The 20,690-nt window shown below is 35.5% G+C and overlaps 1 protein-coding gene across 5 annotated transcripts in view; it reads left to right on the forward strand.

Moving 5' to 3' along the window:
- Nucleotides 1-20,690, forward strand: part of ARHGAP21 (Rho GTPase activating protein 21) — a 114,246-nt gene that overhangs the window by 57,834 nt on the left and 35,722 nt on the right. For all 5 annotated transcript variants that reach the window (XM_085050511.1, XM_085050512.1, XM_085050516.1 and 2 more), the window contains 3 exons: nt 5,498-5,590; nt 9,304-9,382; nt 14,837-14,891. In XM_085050511.1, coding sequence (XP_084906637.1) covers nt 5,498-5,590; nt 9,304-9,382; nt 14,837-14,891 — 227 coding nt within the window. The remainder of the gene's footprint in view (nt 1-5,497; nt 5,591-9,303; nt 9,383-14,836; nt 14,892-20,690) is intronic.

Consider the following 20,690-nt stretch of genomic DNA (forward strand, 5'->3'; position numbering starts at 1 on the left):
CAAGAATCAGTACTGCTCAGCGTTGTTGGAGTTCAGATGCCTTGGATGCCCAAAAGCATACTTGTAGATCTTCATGCTCAAGAGGAATGTTTCTCCTTGAGTCAGAGAAGGATGTACATAAGAGCCTGTCTTGACTAATTCAAGGTGTTTCTTGGGGCTGTTTTCTTAAATATAAAAGTGAAAGTCATCCTTTTGCTGTCTGCTGAACATGGGGCTGGGAGTAAAAATGTTCTACGAAAGGTTATTTCATAAACCTCTGTAGACTTTATTGAATCCCTATGTTATGCAGTTTTCTAAGCACAGTTCAGCTGTCCTGTGCAGAAGGGTTTTTTTTTCCTTCCCTTGAGGAAGAGGAGAAATGGTATGTTTTTAAGCAGTGGCTAGTTCGGAGAGACTTTGTAAGAAAGTATGTATTATACTGTGTCCCAAGACTTGCAGGTTTGTGCTCTGCACGTCAAAAGAAAGGAAGAGCTCTGTCAGCAATAGCACTTTTGCATGAATTTTTTTTTTCTTTTTTCCTTTCCTGTTCAGAATGTAAAGGTTGTCTGTTTCGTAGTCTTTATGACTCAGATGTTTTAATTTGAGTTTTGTATCAAAAGGTTAATGACTTCAAAGGAATGAAGTGTTTGTTGCTATGTTGTAGTGTGTTGGTAGATTTGATGGTAGAACTCCTGCCTGTCGTTTTGTTTTCCAGCTGAATCATAGAGCAGTACAGTAATACCGTCTGGTCTGCAAAGAGTAATTTAAAAACTAAGTCATAGTTACTGCATTTAATATAATGCTAGTTATGTTCCTTGTAGCAGCTGTATTTCAAACGAGATTTTTAGGGGACTGAGTTAGAATTGGCACCTAGATAAAACCAATTTCTATGTCAGGTTTGGGGGAGTTAGGAGAAGCTTTGCTGAATATGACCTCACAGATATAAGTCAATTTTAAATGTTAACTAGTCTTAATTCTACTGTTTAAAAGTAGTAGTATTTTTTTAAACATTTTATTTTATCAGGGAGAAGAGGGAGAGCATGTTTCAATTTTATTATTTTGCAAATGTGATGGTTGCTAGTGCAACATACTCCCTTTTGCCACATCTGGCCTCTTAAACATTTGTCAGGAAAGCTTCCTTGTAACTTTGCAATGGGAAACTTAATTTCTTCTGTCAGATTGTGAAGGCATTATTGACGTCAAGTCTTAGCTCATAGACCCAGGTAGTATAAAGGTTAGATCATAAATGATTCCATGATATGTATTATGAGAAAAGTATTTATTTTGCAGTTATTTGAACAAAAGTTAAAACAAGACACTAATTTTAATTTGTAGATTTTACTGTGATCTCACTGGTTACTGAAGGTGGCATGTAGTATATGATTAATTAGAAGATTTGCATAGAGATACGTAAAACACGTTGGCTTGGAAAAGCCTTGCTGCAATAAACTGGTTTTCTCTATTTTTCTTGCATTTGATTTACAGGTGTTTGTGCTTTTTCAGACTACTTTTTCTTAACTTTGATTGTCTAGACTAAGGACCTTTGTATTAAGACTCTCCTGATTCCTTGCAATCCTTGTTTAAGCCAATGAATTTTTGCCTTGAGCCTTCTATGTACTTGGGGATTTATTTTTTTTTCCTTATTTCTGATGATGCTGAATCTCTGAATTATAAGTTCAGACACCAGTTTCCTTATGCTGAAGTTATATTTTCATTTGGATTAACATCATTGAAGGGAGTCATTGCACTGTAAGTATTTTAGTTCTGTTAGCAAAACTGCACTACTGCCTGGATAATAACTTGCCTTTTAATTTATCCTGACTGGTGACCGTTTACTCATGCTGGAATTTTTTGTATGCTTACAAAACTGATACAGGAAAGGACAACTTTAGGGACTTTTCTGTTTCTGGTCAGCTGAGTTGTGTGCTTACCATCTTCATTTGCTTTTTTCTTTTTATTGCCTTTGTGTAAGACTACATCTCTCTTCATAGCTACGTTTATGGAGAAGTGAAGTACAAATGAAATTAGTTTTACATAAGTTGTACTTTTCATCTGTGATGTTTCCTTGCACAGGTGAGTGTGTTATTGGCAGCTCAGACTCTGTTTTTGTGTGTGCATGATGTCTTATTTTTCACTTGCAGGAGAAATTGTCCTATTTGCTGGTAGTCCACAATCTTATGCTCAATTACGAAGTTGTTTACAAAAATATGGAGAGGAAGGAGGCAAAATCATATGTTGTAATGAGCACTGGAAAAGCACAGATAAGACTTACATGTCTTACAAACTAGAGGTCTAAGTGGCTCTTACTGTTCTTTGTTAGATCACCTCATAAGGAATTGCTTGCATGCTTCAAAAAATTGGGCTGTTCAGTGTTAGAAAGGAAAATTGTAAATTCAGGCAGTGCATAGTGCAGAGCTGGAGAGCTTAGTGTGAAAGTTTCCCTGTGATATTCTGTTGTAGGTTGTGGAGTTTAGAAGGAGGGAAGGTTAAGCTCACATTTTTAGATAGCATCTTGCTTCTGCTTGATGATTGGGTGCAGACAGGACCAGTCAGGACCAAATGGAGATTTAGGCTCAATTAAATCAGAGTGTAGTGAATGTTAAATTTTGAGACATGAGGTGAGTTATTAGATTATCCATTTTACTTGCGATTTATTTCTGTGATGATTGCGTGCACATCTACAAGAATTATTCTCACTCAGTTGGTCTGAAGAAAGTACTGTTAGCTTCTACTGTCAAAAAATATTGCTTAGCTTTGCTTGAGTTTCAAACTCAAAGTATAAATGTACATTTTGAGGTTATGTATTCAAGGAAGTTCATTTATATGTTACTGATTAAAAAAGATTTGGTTTGTATCCAAGTATGTAAAAGATCAAGGAGAAATGAAGAGCATGTATTCATCTACCAGAGCTTGAGAGTTCTAAGGTTTCTTCTTGTTCCTACTTGTATTTGGATATTACTGAGATGTAAAATGAACCTGCAAATGTAATCAATATTTTGAACCTTTCACCCTGATTTTTTTACCCCTAATTTGATCTTTAGGGTGGTGATTGACCTTTTATAGGAAGTAGGAATGGCTGTTTAATAAAGCCTTCTTCTGCAGGTAGGACAAAGAACCAAGTTTAATGTGCAGTTAGCGTTCTGAACTGATTGATAAAATAGCTGTGGAAATGTGAGGTGAGTGTCCGTAAGGTCTCGGTGTAGCTGACAGGCAGGTCAGAAGTCAGACATTAGGGAAGCCTGCAGTCTCTGGTCTCCATAAATCATTTGCCCTCTTGCTCAGAAGGGGGAAGTGTACTAAAGGAGTTCTGTATTGCATACTGAATGAGAGTAACCTTACCCGCCTGACCTCTGGAGTTGCATGTTCAGGTATGAACAAGGCATAAAGCAGCACTTGAGTGTTAAGCAAACTAGCAGTAGGCCACTAACATTTTTTTAAAATGTATTTTATAAAGAAAGCTGAGGTGTGATAAATTAAATATGCCATGGGAGCTTTATTTTTATTTTTATTACCACTTTTGGGAATGTATATGTCTTCAATAAAAGATAATTGGCAACATTGGGAAAGATGTTTGGTGGTCCTATAAAAGGTCATATTTTAACTTCTCTCTTGTGTGTGGTTGAAACAACCTTTTGTTCATGGCATCTGAGTAGATTAATCTTGGAGCTTCTCTAAACTTGCTGAAATCTTACTGGCTTTCTAAAGGACAAGACCCATCATATGTTCAGTGTCTATTTAAATCTGCAGATTAAACATGACAGATATTAACTTTGGCTCACAAAGAGCATTTTGTATGTCTTGTAGCTGTATCCCGCTAATCAAATTTTAAGTATTTGGGGACTGAGCTGCCAGCTGGAGTTTCTTGACTTGTAATTCAGTTGCTTTATATATAGTATTTATCTGATTCTATCAAATAAACTTTTTGATTATTCGCTCCCAATCTGGAACTATTTTGAGAAGGCCATTTAGAGCCATATGAGTAAGCCATTTTGTTGAACTGTTTTATGGTGAAATGGAAAGATGCTGAGGATCTGCACAATAAAGGCATTAGGCTAAAACTAGTATCTGAAAAATGTGAGTCAGAGTCAGAGGGAGGGCTGGTTTTCTGCAATTTATTAAAGTTTTTCAAATAATGAACTTTTCCCGCATGGAAACTGAACTAAAGAAGAGGGAAGGAGGGCACCTTATTTATATTTAATAAATACTGCTGTGGTTTAGTAAACATGTTTAGGTGGGATATTTAAAGCTGTAGGGAAAGTACTTCCAAAAGCAGGGCCATTTGTGCCTCAGTCAAAGGTCAGTCATTGCAGAAGTGATTAGAACCCAATTCTCCAGTTTCAAGAAGTTGTTTCTTTTATCAGCAATGCCAGTACTAAGCAATCCCTTTATTCTGTCCTGTTGTTCCTTCTTTTCCTGCAGTTTAAACCCCTCTCTCTCCACTATGCTAGGCTTTCCTGCTAAACTGGAGCACAGACGCAGCTTATTTTCATGCCACATCAGTTCCCTGGGCTGGCTCATCATTTGTCCTCCAAATGTGGCATTTCATTAGCTGAGAGTGTGGAACAGGGGCAGTAACTGGAGATAAGAGTTGGGAAGGGACCAAGGCTGTCGATGCCAGCAGTGGCACTGTAAGACTGTGTGTATCTGGCTGTAGCCTTTCAGATTCTGCCACTGGTTCTGTAAGCAATGGACCATGTAGGGCCGTCATTTATTTATTTATCATTATTTCTGGGTGGTTTTCTTTGGGGGGTTGTTGCATGTTCAAAGTTTTTTGGAATTGTGTGGTTTGGGTTTTTTTAACTTCACTGGCATAATAATTCCATGAATGAAGCTGTGTAGATGCCGTAAAATGGCTTATCCAGCTATGTGCAAATGTAGGACAGCAACACTATATTTTAGCATGGATTATAACCCTGGAGTTTTTTGTTTGTGTTTTTGGTTGTTTTACTGTGCGTACACCCGCTCTCCTATCTTGATTTTCAGAAGCTGTGGCTACTTAACAAAGACTTTCTTAGCATTGGTGACAGGCATGTAAAAGCACAAGATACCTGTGTTTCTGGAAGCATAGAAATTTTAAGTGTGTATTGAGAAAGCAAGAACATACAGTTGTATGTGGTTTCTGTTTACTGTAGATGACCTTTGAAGTTTGTGGATATAGAGATATGTACAGCATGTGCAGACATATGCTGTGCATATCATTTGAAGTACAAATTTCTTTTTAAACTTTGATAAATCCTCAAGAAAACTTTAGACTTCATCTTGGCACTTCAGAAAAACACAGTTGGAAAATCAGTGTTGTGGTCCTGTAAATTAAGTTAAATGTGGGACTGTAAATTAATGTTACGTTTTTTCCTTCTAAGGGAAGATTTAATTTTTTTTTTCAGTTTCCATTACATTGCTGTTTCTTTCTCTGTATGTGTATGAATGTGGCAGGATTGCATCCCAAAATATTTTTGAAATAAAAACATTGTAATGCATTATAATGAAATGCTATTAAGAGGTACTTTCTCTTTCTCAGGAAAACAAAGAAATAGACTGGAGCCAATGGATACCATATTCGTTAAACAAGTTAAAGAGGGTGGACCTGCTTTTGAAGCTGGGCTGTGCACAGGTACTGTTCAATGGCATGTTTGTGTATGTGATGTAAAATACTTGCAGTTTAAGTTGCTACTACACAGAGTTCTGTCTTCCATTTAAACCTGGTTCATTTGTTCATTCCTTCAGAAGCTTTTAAGTTGTCCTGCACTATTTTTCACCTTGGAAGCACTGCTTTGCTTATTAAGGCATTAAAGTGTTTTTGATTTATTATATTGGAAAGAGTAAAAAAAATGTGAAGAAAAGGCAAAAAAGGAAAATAATACCTGTAAGCTCCTATTTCTTTTGGTTTGTGACAAATTGATAATCTGAAAACATTCAGGTCTTTGTACGTTAAATAAAATTTTTCTACTTTACCTCCTTTAAATCAAATAGGAAATCTGTTTGTACAAAATTCTGATCAGTTGTTCATTTAATCAAACCAGAGTGTAGAAAATATGGGGATTTTTTCTGAAGAGTGTCATACCTTTACTTAAGTGCTAAAGGAAGAAAAAGGTTGTATTAGAATAGAAAATCTTACAAGCAATAAAGTTGCATACACAGATGGATACCACTATAGACACAGATTTCTTAAAAACATGGCAAAACTTCTGCTCTATGAAAGGCTTGTGGTTGTGTCAATAATGGGATGTTGATATCTTTTTTTTAAAAACAGTTATGTACATCGATTTGATTGGAATAGAATAAGTTTTGTATGTTCTTCCTAAATAAATACAATATTTCTAGGTTGATCAGTATAAAAACAGTGTTAGATCTTACTTGTAAACCTTAAGGGTTTTGGGATTTAACTCCTCCTTAAATAGTTACTTAGAGAGTGGCTACTTTGGCAAAATTTGATTGCTATTTTATAAAGAAATGTTTTGGCTTGATAAAACGCAGCATATGTTGAATCTGTACAGAGGAACCATGTTAATTTCTATTCTGTTCCGTGTTTGCCAAATTGAGAGAGATGAAATCTGTAGAGAATATTTTATTTTTAGTCATGGAAGTGATATTTAGGAGCCCAGAATAAAAAGCAAAAAATAAATAAGAAAATACATTTTTAATAACTGGAATATTCTTAAACACACTGCTTATAGCAGTTATATCTAATTAGGTTATGCCAGTATTTCTTGTTTATGAATTTTAGGGCGAACTATATTGCTGTATCTCGGTTTTGGTATTATAAAACACTCAGGGAATAATCAGCCAGGTAGATGGCTTAACCTCTGAGACAGACTGAGTACATTTATCTCTTGGAGAATCAGTTGTATTTTTATTTTTTTTCTAATAGAACTTGGCTCAGTTTCATGGTCACACAAATGAAAATACTTGAAAATTCACTATGAGTTTAGGAAGTTTTGTTTGTCAATTCTTATTTCACTTTTGCAGGGTCCTTTGTAATACTGAACATCTCAATATAAGTTTCATCTCCCATGATAAATGAGCTCTATTTCAGGATCTTACTTGGCTGCTACTCACCAGAAAACATGAAATATTCTTGCAAATTTGAGCAATATGAAAAAGTTAGAAAAGTATCTTAAATATAAGACAACCCATTCAGAAGTATTTTTGAATACTCCTCTAAAATCATTTTTGTTAGAGTTAGGAAAGTAATGCTTCCCCCTATTTAACTTCTGAGGCATTTCATTAAAAAATAACATATCTGGGAGTTCATAAATATTAGAAATAACTGAAATACTAACAGCTAAAACAGAGCTACATTTCCCATGTCTTGATTTTCATTCTGTCATTTACATATATGCAAGAATATAGAGAACTGTGTGTGAAAAGAACATTCTGATTAATTTCTAGTTTGATCAAAAGTATGTAGGAGGCCACCAGACTGATGGAGAGGTATTAGAAAAAGCCTTCATATTTATGTATCCTCTTTTGCACTACAGGCACTGACTTCATACTTTATATGTACCTGAAATAGAACAAAGTTGTACTTGCAGAGTTGTCTGTGCTCATGTCGTTTATGTAACCAGTGTGTCCCACCAGGCAGGTTAATTGGATGCATGTTTCAAGTAGAGTTATTTCACTGCTGTGTGTAATCTAGTCTGCTTCTGTGAAAAATAAAAGCTGCACAAGATAAAATTATATGACCTACTGTGAGGATATTCCTAATTATAGTTTTTAGTGGGAATACTGAGTAATGATCTACATCTGTGGGCAATGTAGCCCACATTACAGGCTGTTGTTAAGCAGCCTGGAAGAGAGCCAGTTAAAGTTCCACAGAAGGATCTGGTGTGTTCTGGGGAGCTTTTGCAGGACAGGTTCAGAGCTTGTTGCCACCAGGCTTTCTTTCATTGCTTAGGAAGCAGGAGACAAAGCCCAAAGAGTTTTTCTCAGGCAAGCAAAAAGGTCATAACCAGTGCATGAAAGGGAACAGGTAAACTTTTATAAAAGTTGAAAATATCACACCAATTAATTTGCATGTTTTCACTATGTGTGCAGACCAGATTAAAAAGTCAGATCTGTGTAGTTTGTTAATCCATAGAGTCTGTATGGGGAACTTCCACAGAGCACAAGCATTTAAAGCATTATTGTCTTCAAGTCAGGCTGAGTATTCAGAATGAACAGCTTTTTCCTTGCTTTGATTTGATCATGCCAGAAACACAGAAAGGGCTTTCGGTTTCTAAAGCAGCATGGAAAAAGCCATTCCCTTTGGCTCTCTTTGCACAGGTCCTTTCTTTCAGCTCTTCTTCCTCTAGCAGCTTTTTGAAGCTCCCAACCTGTAATCCTTCAGACTATTTTCTCCTCATTAGGAAATAAAAAATACCTTTCTGCTTTTCTGATCAGAGATGTCTTAAATACCATTTGGTCAAAAGAACAGGATAGGTTTTTCATCACAAGCTAAAAATAGCTCTGCACAATATATGACAATTTATTAGAGTGTATGAAACTCTTAATGAGGAAGGTGTAACAAACTATTTGGAGAAATCTTATAAAAGGGATGTTAAATCTAAAGCTTGATCTGTATGGATACAAAATAACTCTTTACCATTGTCCAAGATGCGTTGAACAGACAGTAATGCCTTGGAAACAGCCCAGATTATTCTGAGAAGGCAGGAAATTGGAGCCTTTCAAAGTGTTTGTTCTTTATTTCTAATAAGAAAGAAGCACAAAATTGCAGTATTTGCTGCTATTAAAGGAGAGTTAAAGTTTGGTTTTATTTTGAGTTTAAGCACTGTAACAAAATCACAGAATATTCAGACCTGGAAGGGACCCACAAGGATCATTGAGTCCAGCTCTTAAGTGAATGGCCCATATGGGGATCAAACCCGTGACCTTAGCATTATTAGCACCTTGCTCTGAGCAGCTGGGCTAATCCAGGGAATTATATCTACTTATAATTTATTTAGCAATAGGGCAGAATTGTCAGTGTGTGTTACTATACATTGCCAGCTTTATTGTGAAGATGGAATACATAAGTGAGCCTCTGGTGTAGCTTATAGCTGCTTGTAGTTTTCTTTCTATGACTTCCTGGGTTATTAATTGGAAAGTTTAGACAAAGATAACCATCTGAAAATGTTCAGGGAAAAGAGGAGAAATTTGGCATGCTGTGTAGGGTTACGTGTAGTTGTATTGCACATCTTCTGGGTTTTTTTATTTTTAAGGAAGCCTAACCTTGAATTTACCATACTAATACTCTTGATTATTGTGAGGTACAGAAGTACAAAATGAAAACTGTTTAAAAAAAATGTCAAGACAAACTAATTTCAGTTATGACTTTTCCCTCTACAGGTGACAGAATAATAAAAGTCAATGGAGAAAGTGTTATTGGGAAGACATATTCTCAAGTCATTGCTTTAATACAGAACAGGTAATATACTAGCATTTCATTAGGCACCACACTTTTTGTATACTAAGCGTAAAATGACCACTTACGGGAGTTTTGAAAAGTCATCATATTATTAAAATTCTATTAATACACATTCAGTTTTATTATTTCTTTTTTCATGTATTTGCTGAATGCCGAGAAAAGTTTGAGAATAGGTGTGCTGAATTATATCACAGTCCTTTTATTGTCCATACTTGTTCCTTGTTAGCAAATAAGATCAAGTGTTATATAGGAAGTTTGAACATGAAATAGATTAGGTATTCATACATGTATCAGTTGGAAAAGAAGATTATAAAATCTACCTTATTAAGAGATCTAAGAACTAGAAATCAGCATATCTGGTGAATGACAGGATTTATGCTAGTGCACATCTGCAGAATATCTGCAGTAAGTCTTTGCTTTCCTCTGTTTTGCAGCAAATTGAATCTTGCACAGAGTTGAGAAAATACTGATATTTACTGCTCCTGCAACTCTCAAGCACTTGTGAAATCATGTCTATGCATGAGTCTAGATACTCCTTTTCATGTCTCATGTCTGCCTCCATTTTTACAGTTTTCTTGGTGTCAATTTCTGTTTTATAGCAACAAGTTCCAATGTAATATTGAGTTATGTGGCAAAAGGATGTATTATGATCAGCATGAAAGAATTGTTTCCTAAGTACATCTCACATATCATATTTTTAGTGGCTCATCACATATTAAGACTTAGATATGCTTACCATTTGAAGTAGGAAAGATAAGGTTCTGATCTTCCTATTTTACTGATGTCTTTGTTCAAGATTTTGTTCAAAATGTGTACATCTCAGGTGGTTTGTGGATTTGTTTTGTTTTGGGGTTTTTTTAGGTTTTGGCTGGTTTTTTTGTTGTTGTTCTGTTTTTGTCAACAAAACTGTGTTCAGAGATGTGATGGGCAAGGTAGACTGAAGCATGTTTTGTGTCATTAATACAGTCTGTACAAGAGCTGGACAGATGGGCTTCTTTATTTCCTTCACTGGACATAACACTAGCTATGTATGGTTTCTTCATGTTGTATATTTACAAGCAGCATTATTGTACAATAGCGAATACCCAAGACATTACATGCCCAACCATGCAGATCACTCAATTAACTCTTTTTATCCAAGAAAGAGACCAGTCACATCCTTGAGTGGCCTGTGTGGTCAGTGATTCTTAACTCTAGGTGTGCTGTGAATCCAGTTTATATTCAAGGAGTGTAGGTAGTGAACCATTCAGTGGAACTGGACCCCTGGCCACTGTGGATAGTCTGGGTGTTCCACTGGGGACACCGGAACAAGGCCTTGTCAGTGATTATCTTGTGCAACCAGGAATGGTACAGCACACTGCTGCATCTGTCCCCCTAATTTGCATGAGTGCAGGGAGGATGAAGGGATGCTATTGTTTGTTGGGAGGGAACAGTTTGTTTTCTCCAGCCAGATGTGTACATCACAGAAGATTGTAACAAAAGGTCATGTGTATCCTTGAGCATTTTACACACCAGATACAACCATCAGGAAGTCTACAGCTGAACCTCTTAGGACAAACAGATAAATATTAGTTCTGATCCATAAAGAGAGCTGAGACTCCAGATCAGGTGTATCTTGTAGCTTACAGGCAGTACTTCTCGTGTGACTGAAGAATCAGCTGTCTCTTATTCTTTGCTTGAAAACAGTATTTTTTAGCTCAGAGCAGTTTGTTATGAACATAAGTTTTTTACTTCTTATGCTGCCATTTCATGGCAAGTAAAATTGCATTGTGGTGCATGCTGCTCTTGCAGTAGCATTGCCACCTGGGTCAGACTGATGGTCTGTTATGTCATTATCCTCTATGATAATATGCAGTAAAGATTTCTTTGAAGTCCATGAAAACACTAGAACAATAGTGATTGAGTGGTCAGATAATGCCAGCCCACTTTCTATGAATCCTTGGTTCAGGAACTTGCTTAAACCACAGGTTTTATCTTCATTGCTTGATTTAATAATTCTTGATAGGTTGGTCCTTCACAAGTTCACTGTTGAATGTACTTTGAACTCTTCACATTAGAAACACCCAGTGACACAGCTTTTGCTCTGTTTGTATCTTAGCTGATCTTTCATCCAGCACACCTTGGCTTCTTCAGTAGGTCTTGTGCAAACAACTTGGTGTAATGCCTTTTGAAAGGCTGAGTTGTCAGCTGAAATCTTTATGACTAAAGACAGTTTTCTTTATAGTCTTAGTATGTTGTATGTTGGTTTTCTAGACATTTTAGTTGCTGTATTTTTATTGTTTTCAAATACTCATTCAAACATTGAGAACTGTAAATGCTTATTCTTTTGTCATTTTTCTCATCTTCAGGGTTAGTTTTTATGGTTACAACACATTTTACCCTCTATTCTCTGTAAAGAGAGGGCTTCCCCATCACTCAGTGTTCAGCTGTTTGCAATAAAATTCTCTTTAGGCTTGCAGATTTTTTTTTTTATTATTACTCCTATGGCTTCATTTTCCTAGCTGCATATTAGTTTTCTAAAAAGTTGTTCAATTTTAGCTGCTTGTCTTCATTATAAAATTCTGCAGACATCAGAACTTAGCTGCCTGAGATGAAATGATATCCATATCTTCCAGTGGGACTTACGGATGGGATATAATTCAGCCATGTTTTGTATTGTTCCCAGAAAAGTTTCAAGCAGTGTCTAGAATGTTTTCTATTTTCCTTTGCTTGGAGATAACAAAGCTAGACTTACACTGATTATTTCCTCTGGGGGATGAAAGGCACACCTCAAAAGAGTTGCTAGAATTAACGATAGTCCTGTAAGATTAATCATGACTACCTGTTTAACTCTGTTTCCTACACTTTACCAACAGTTGCTAGTTTGGTCCATTATGAATTTATTCTTATCTGTTTAAATACATAATCGACTTGGAAGATATGTTGAATGCTATCATAAACTCTGTAAAATTATTTATGGTTCTACATAAAAGAAGAAACAGATTCTGATTTGCAACTTCTCTTTCCGCTCCCCTTTTTTCTTAAACTGGGGACTTTGAATGATTGTTCATTCTGCTGGTTTCTCTTTGCAAATTCTTCTTGAAAGTGTAGGAATTACTCAGAAATGTAGAGATTTTAGCTACTGAATCTGTTTCATTAATACAAAATAATGCATCAGAAGATAGTCTTTATGATTAGTGCTTCAGTTTGATGACTTTGAATCAATACATTTAAATTTAACTCTCAGAATGTGTAATGAAAGATATTGGAATGATAAATATCTGAGTTCTGAGTACTATGTCTGGAGTTCCAGTGTAGACTAATCACTTTCTGAGTAGTGATTCTTAGTAACACTTTTTAGTGCATAATTTGCATTTACATTATATAGTACAATGAACCAAAAGTCTTCCTTAATACTTTTTGTTTCTGATATGAGAATTAAAAAACATTCTGAGAGCACCTCACAAATATAAAGTAGGAAGATTCAAATTGTTTCCAAAAGGTGGTTCTTCTAACTGGAATAGAATGGTTAAGTAGCTATTTGAATTTTATATAAAACATTGTTCCAGAATGGAACCCTTTAGTCTTGTAAATGATTACTAAAAGGATGTTAATTGTGTAAATGGATTTAGTCACTTGCCTAAAAAAAAGGGGGGTGAGGGGAAAGAGGCAAAATATTTGAATGAGTATGGTTTGTTCTGTGTCAAATTATATTTCTTTGTATAAAAAGTACTTCAAGAGGAGCAATCCTATCATATTTTGACATCCAAAGTCTTCATCCTGCAAGTAAGCAGTTGTTTGATATGATTTATACATACATGCTATCCATGTGTAGAAGTGAAATCTGAACACTTGGTTAAAAATGCCTCAAGCTGTTCATGCACTCAGTCAATATGGGAAATGCTATTGTAAGTGCGTGTAAAGTCAATACTCCCTTGTTTCTTACAATTCAGTATTTTAAAAAAATCTTCACAAGGCTTTTGAAGACTTAGCTTTTCCTAGATGTGTGTAGACTTAAAAACTTAAATCACTGCCGCTCTTTAGTTTTAAGACTAAAGTAAGTTTTGTGCTGCTTGGAGAGCGCTCTTTTCCAAAATGAATAATGATTTAAAAAGATTGTGAAACCAAATACCCTTACTCTGCTGTTTTGGAATGCAGCCTTATGTCTGTGGTTGCTAAAAAATGGAAAAGGAACCACAAAATAGAAACATTTTTCATATAAGAAAGGATAATAAATCACACGTTACATTTTGAGATTATGGCTTTCTTTTCTGCAGAAATAAACCGGGGTCCTTCCCAGTGCTTTCATAGGCTGATCAGTGTGCCCTGTAGTTGGGCTTGTCTTTGTGCTGGTTTTGTCTTTCCTCACCTAATGCATTGTGCTGAACAGTAAAGACAAGCCAATTTCTGACATACTCAGTTAGGTTGTATGCCTTTTTTTCTTATACTGACACTGGTCAGGTTTTTTTAGCTATCCTTTTTTAATTCTGACATGTGAAGTTTCTAAATAATGGTCATAGTATCCTCATTTTCTGTTTTTTCAGCCTCGTTATAATAGTCTGTACATTAGTCTTTTGTAGCCCTTCTCTGCACCTGTTCCACTTCACATTTAATGAATGTGAACAGGTTATTCCATTATCTCAGATGAGATAATAAATTCATCTATTCTGTATCCAATGGTACATGCATATGCTTCTCTCTTGCTTGTGAAAATACCTTGTTTCTGGTAGATGCCATCTGTGGGTTTCACTGTTTTTTAAAATATTCAACTGGGTAACTGGTACACTGTACATTTGTTGTCCTGATTTTGCTTGTGTTTGAGTCACACTGATTGAACTATCTGGATTCCTGGATCTTTATGCTGCTGTTGCTTTTGGTTTCAGCAGCTCAGAGTGACAAATGCAGCACTTACAAATAGCAAGCGTTTTTCAGCCATATTTCAGATGTCATCTGGATGACTGTTTAAGTTGATTCTGCGAGGAGGTGATTAGAGTGGAAAGGTCTAAGTCAATACTTGGCCTTAGTATTGCTTCTCTTCTCACATGATGTGGTGGTTTATGACTTCTCCACAGCAAGTTTAAAGAGTGCTAAGAGACTTTAGTTTTGAATTGAAGAAAGAGGGAAGTTTTAGCTTTTATTCACAGATGTGTAGCAGTGTTTTGTCTGAGAAGCTTCAAACAAGTAGTGTACCCTAGGACTTGAGGGAGGGGAAAAAAAAAAAAGGAAACAAAACTGCCAAAACCAGTGTGTTGGCTCAATAAACTGGGTCAGTCAGATTTCTCTTCTACTCTTAGTTCCTAAGATTCTAGTGGAAATCAGTGTTTATTTTTGCCATGTCACGTATTTGTCATAATGGCTGAGTGTTGGAGTTTTTGCATAGTTTTTATCTATGGAAATAAATGGATTATCTTTGTAACAAGAATTGAAAATCTCCAGAAGTTCATTTGTGATATATATTTTTTCCGTTTCTTTCAGTGACAGCGTATTGGAACTTAGTGTTATGCCAAAAGATGAGGACATCCTTCAACTGGTATGTTTATGAAGCTTCTGTTCAGAGAGCATATTGACTAAACAAAAATGTTCTGTTGTTGGTTACAAAGTCTTTGAACTGTGCTTTCAGCAAATAATTAGAGTTAACATTTATCCCTTTGCCACTCCTTAGATATTTTTCTACCTCCTTGCCATGCCTGAAATTTCAGAGGAATCCAAATATAGGGAGTACTGTTTTCACATATTTCTAGCATGTTAAAAAATACATATTGTTCATATTTTTACTGTAATTTGGATTAATTTCCTTATGTTGGAATTTATGAATCGGATTGCTCCTTTTAACTAGGTTGTCCAGTTCTAAAGAATTTGAATTGAAAAATTAGCATATGAAGCCTTTGTTAATAACTCACCAATTGTGAATGGATTAAGCAATGTGATGAATGTGCCGAAGGTTATTACCGAATTTTTTAATTGTGACTCCTGTAAATGTTTTGTGATAGCCTATTTGTTCTTGATTTGAACTGAGGACCTACATATGTAGTAAGATAATTAAGCTCTCATTTAGTCTCTCTAAGTCCAAAAGACCCTTGAATAATATGATACATAAGTGCATATTGTGAAGAATCAGAAAAACACGTAATATATTTGTATGCTCTAGTTCATTTTTAATTGGAAGCAGAGGAAAGGAGAAGATGACAAGCAGGGTAGATTTACTTAGCAGTTGGAAAAGTGTATTTTCTAATCCACACAGAAGTAGTAAGATGACTTTGCATTAAGAAAAAACTATGGGTTTCAGTAGTTCTTTTCCATTATTAGAGATCAAATTAATGGGAAAAGAAAAAAAATGAAAAAATTGGTTTTGCATTACAGTGAAGATAGAAGCTAGTGCAGGAACCCTCCAGCTAGGAGAACAAGCCAAGATTATTAGAATAGAAGTGATATTTTGAGAACGTTTGATAAAGAAATATTTCAGCAATCCAACACAGAAAACATTGGGGGCAGGGTGTGAGTTCTGATTGCACGAATAAGTGGGAGAGAAAAGCTGTTGGGATGTTTTTTGGTGGTTGCTTTATCTGGTTTGGTTTTTTTTTTAATTGAATGTGTGAATATATATAAATGCAGGAATAATGCTAACATTTAAATTATCTGAATGCCATATGCTTCTAATGCAGTCTTGTAGCCATAACAGTGTAAGAATCTGGGCAAAGCAGGATTTGTAGTTTTAAAGTTAAATGTTTGTATTTGTGTGGGTGAAAAGGGCTTAGGCACATCATCTCTTTGCTGGTGAAACAGAAAGTGCAACCTTCAGGTAAAGTAGAGATGAAAAATTATTGGTTGGATATAATTTGTTATATCAACAGGTGAGATGGAGCAGAGGGAAAAAAAAAGATTATTGTTGCCATTTGGTTAGGAAAGGATATTAACAAAAAGAAAATAAGGTTTTTCTCCTCGAGGAGGTGGAGGGGTAAAGAAAAGAGAAAAAATATTTGCCTGTGGAAGTTCTAGAAGACAACTGGATATATGAAAAAAATTTCAGGTGTCATTTTACAAAAGTTCCTTTTGAGATGTAATATGTGATAGAGTTGTGAATTTTGCATATGAGGCTGCTCTGTTGAAGACAGAAGAAGGATTAGGTTTGAGAGGTGAAGCCATCATTTTGCAAAAAATGTTTTATATTGACCCTATAGTTTGTGTGAGTTCCTTCGGCTGTTCACTGTTGCATTGGATCATGACTCAGAAGGATTTTATTCTACTGTTTGCTAACATGCATTTGTTTGGGGAAAAGTGAACTTCTCTTGAGGGCTTCCAGTTCCACATAGCATTTTCCAGAGGAAAGCCATGAAAAGACAGGTGTTTCCTGTGTCAGTAAGGCTGAGCACTGGATGTACTTGGGCCTGTTGGAGATGACCTCTGATAACAGCAGTTTGTTCATTCAGTCCTGTTATGGAACACTTTAGTACATTTGTTTCCAAGTGTTAATCTTTGATGGCTGAGCTGCGGCTTGTGAAGAAACAGATGACAAAAATGAATTGCATCTTACAACAGTCTGTCAGTTGTGGCCTGTAGTTTTATCTGTTTCAGGCCACCACAGAGGAGGAAAGATTTTAGCGCTTCTAAAATAATTGGCAGTCTTTTGAGACAGTGCATTCTCTGTAACTACAGTAAAATGAAGAATCTATAAAATTCCTCTGAAGATGGTTAGGATAAACTGTTCTCCTTACAATATTTGGTGAGAGTCTTTGCTCTACTCCAAGCTGAAGACTTATGTTTAAAAAACTTTCAAAGTAACAGTGTAGATTGTTACTGCTTTCACTCCCTTTGAAAAGAAAGTAACTTTTTGTTTTCAGCTGAGAAACTGTATACTTTTTTATTTTTCTGGTTTTATCTTTCTGATTAATGCTGTATTAACTTTTGTAGAAATCTTATCTAAAATATATATATATATAAATTCTGGAGTGAATTCTTATTCTTGAATGAAGTAAAGGTGGTATAAATAAGTGATAACAACTTTGGTAGTGGTAATTGTCAGTGTAAGTGCCCAGTGAACAGTAAATGGTAAGGTACAGGGCCCGTATTAATAGAGGAGAAACTTACACCTGAAGTTATGTTATATAAGCTATAATAGAATATTAAATAACTTAGTTGTTTTCTGTGACATATGTCATACACATCACTGTAAAAGTCTTCAGATAGTATCACCCATTGTAAACAGATGTTAAATACTGGTATGCTGTAAAAATAGAATATCTCCAGGCACTACTGGATACTGTAGTATGAGCTAATGAATGGTATATCTTGTGCAATGAGGATGGAACAGTGTCATTATATTCAGGAATGATGCTGGTTGTACTAAGTTTTATAGTACTTGGCAGTTTACTCCGTGTGCTCGTGACTGATGGCTAGAAACACAGTTGCTTGTTTCTATCCTTTGTTTGCTATTTATAAACCTTGAGTTTAGTCTTCAGAAATATCCATATATGTCTGTGAACCTCTTGGTATATTGAATTTCCTAAAAACAGGGCTTCAAATCCATTCATCAGTAGTAACAATGAGGTGGTCCAATCCACAGGACCACCTCTCTGGCGTGTGAACAGTGCTTACTTGGGAGGGAATTACACGTGAAATCCTGCCATTAGTGAAACCAGTGCCAGTCATTTTTGTTCACTGGCATGATGTTGAAAATGTAGTTTTGTGCATGGGGAAAAGGGTATTTAAAACATCTCTATCCATTATGAAAACTTGAACTTTTGACAACTGTTTATCTATTGGGTTTTTTGTGTGCTCCTCTTCAAATTTGTGATTAGTTTACTTAAATTTATCAAAAGAGATTATTTTGAGGCATTTCTACGTATATGACCATTTTGAAACTAGGAAGAGGAGAATTATTATGTTATCCTTGGAGTTTCAAATTTGATGTATCTATATGCAATTTCTGTAGCATTCTCAACCTTTTTTGACAGAGTTTTGGTATCTTGTAGGTTTTAGTACCACTGACATCATGCAAATGGGAAGACACATTTAGGTCAACTACAAATAGTTCATTTTTCTGAAGTGTATTCAGTGAAATTGTTGCTGTTTTGTAGCCTTTGGATAACAAGTTAAATGTAAAAATGCTCTTCAAATTTTGACAACTTTTCAGTTGTTCAAAAGCTTTTTGTGCTACATGGAAAATATCGAATGTAAAGGTGCTCCATAGAGCAAACTGAGTTTTCTAAGCCTGTTTACAGATGAGCATTATTATGAGTCTTGTCAGTAGACTTTATTGTGTCTAACGTGTATGCTAGCACATCCTTAGTATGCAGGATTTTTGGACCATTTTTTCAGGGAATATTCATGTTGGAATTTACTTACTTGCTAATTGTTCCTTATGTATGTAAAAAAGAATACAGCCTACAAATCACTGAATTTCTAAGTACCAGGCACTTGAAAATACCAGTCTTTGAAAAATAGTATCTTTAATATGATCTGCATTGGAGCCATTTATTTGGAAGCTTATTTGTGATGTAGCATATTAATAATTTTTTTATACTGCTTATTATAGGTGAATATGTAGATATTATTTTGTAGATCTCTATAACTGACTTGTGTATAAACATACATACCATAGGTAAGGTATCCTTATTTTTCACCTTTCATTTTCTAGTACTTTTCTCACTACCCACTCATTCAGAAGCTCATCTTATCTAACTTTTACCCTACCTCCAACAGTTTAATTTCTAATAAACCATTTCCTTACAGGAATTGCCCCAAAAGGTAAGAGGTTACTTCTGGTCATAGGTGTTGTCATCATTAAATTTTATTAATGTAAAAATCTGTTGAAATATGCCTTAGCCTTCCAGAAAGAGCTTTGCAGTTTCATTAACAGAAAGATGTTATTGGGCATTCTATGAATGAAGGTAAATGTGGAAATAAAAGGGGGCTGTTTACTACTATGTTTTTGATAAGTTAGATAAGAATAGTTAATTCCTTAGAATTACAGCCCAATGAATGTGCAGATCAGTAACTGAAAGCTGACCATATTTGAACAGAAATGTTTCCCTTGTCACAGATAATAGGGGAACCAAAAATCCTAGATGGGAATGAACAGGAAAGTTTCCAAAAGTCAATTGAAGGATAGATTTTCTTTCCTCTTTTTTTTTTTTTTCCCCTTCTTTCTAGTCAGCTGATATGGAAGTTTTCAGTATATTGGGAGATCTGCATAGAAGAGAAGAGTTTGCTGCATTATCATTTCTGAACTTAGAATTTGTGTGCAATTTGATGACTCTCAAGGCCTTGTATTACCCTGAAATTGCCAGTGGTGGACCTAAAATTTAAAAACAATAAAAAAAGGGAAGAAAAACCCTCCACCACCAACAAAAGTAACTTAAATGAGGAAATGTATCCTAGAGTTCTACATGCCCCAGTAACCTCATGTCTCTGTGACTACAGGTCTGCCCACAATTGGCTTCAATGTTAAACACTGTTATTTTTATTATTTTTCTTCCTGAGACCATCCATTTGCATCAGACCTAGTGGAGCAACATGGCTATTTCATTGGCAAATTGTGAAATATTTTCATTCACTTTATCTTTTAATAAAGGTAGAGATGTTTTCCTAATTAGCTGTATTTAATCCAGAGACTCAGAGCGCTTTCTTACTTCCAGATTTTGCAGTGACAGTTACTAATGTGCACAGAGGTTAATATTAAAGCTCTGGCAGCAAGTACAGTGGAAGGAGGGGTGTGGTATGAAGACACAGTGACCTTGAAGAAGAGACTTAAACCTTGTTATTGAACAGTGCATATGTTGGAAAATACCATTTGCATCAACCCTCCTAACCACAATTTAGACTTTACAATAATGTCTCTTACACAGCTTGTATTTGGAAATAAAATTTATTGGGCCTAAGGCATTACAATTTCTGTACTAAAACTGCACTGCCTTTGGGAAGAAAGGGTGTGTGGTTTTTGTTTTTCCAAATAATGTTATCTGACTGTAGTGTTTGGGTGTCTCAGAGTAAAATGAAAGCACTTGAGCTGTATTACTAACATTTTTCCCAGAACAAATTGTAACTAGAAAATTTTCCTTTTAAGAAAGCTGAAAACCTTTTCTGTTGTGCAGTTCCCATACCCATGACGACTCTGAATTAAGTTGGGACTGGGGAAGAGAATAGTCTAGTAGTGAAGAAATATAATCTGAAGCCAAACCAGTTGGAGAATGAAAGAAAAATGCCTCGAGCTCAGTCTTCCAAGGAGTTGGGCACATTAGCTTCTGATTCATCAAAATGCTTATCACCAATTTTGTGAATAGTTTTGTTGAAATCAATGTTGTTATTCATCCTGTAGTGAAGTGTAGTGAAG

The sequence above is a fragment of the Lichenostomus cassidix genome, chromosome 2 (genome assembly GCF_008360975.1).
Source record: "Lichenostomus cassidix isolate B80296 chromosome 2, HeHo_3.0, whole genome shotgun sequence".
Classification (NCBI taxonomy): domain Eukaryota; kingdom Metazoa; phylum Chordata; class Aves; order Passeriformes; family Meliphagidae; genus Lichenostomus; species Lichenostomus cassidix.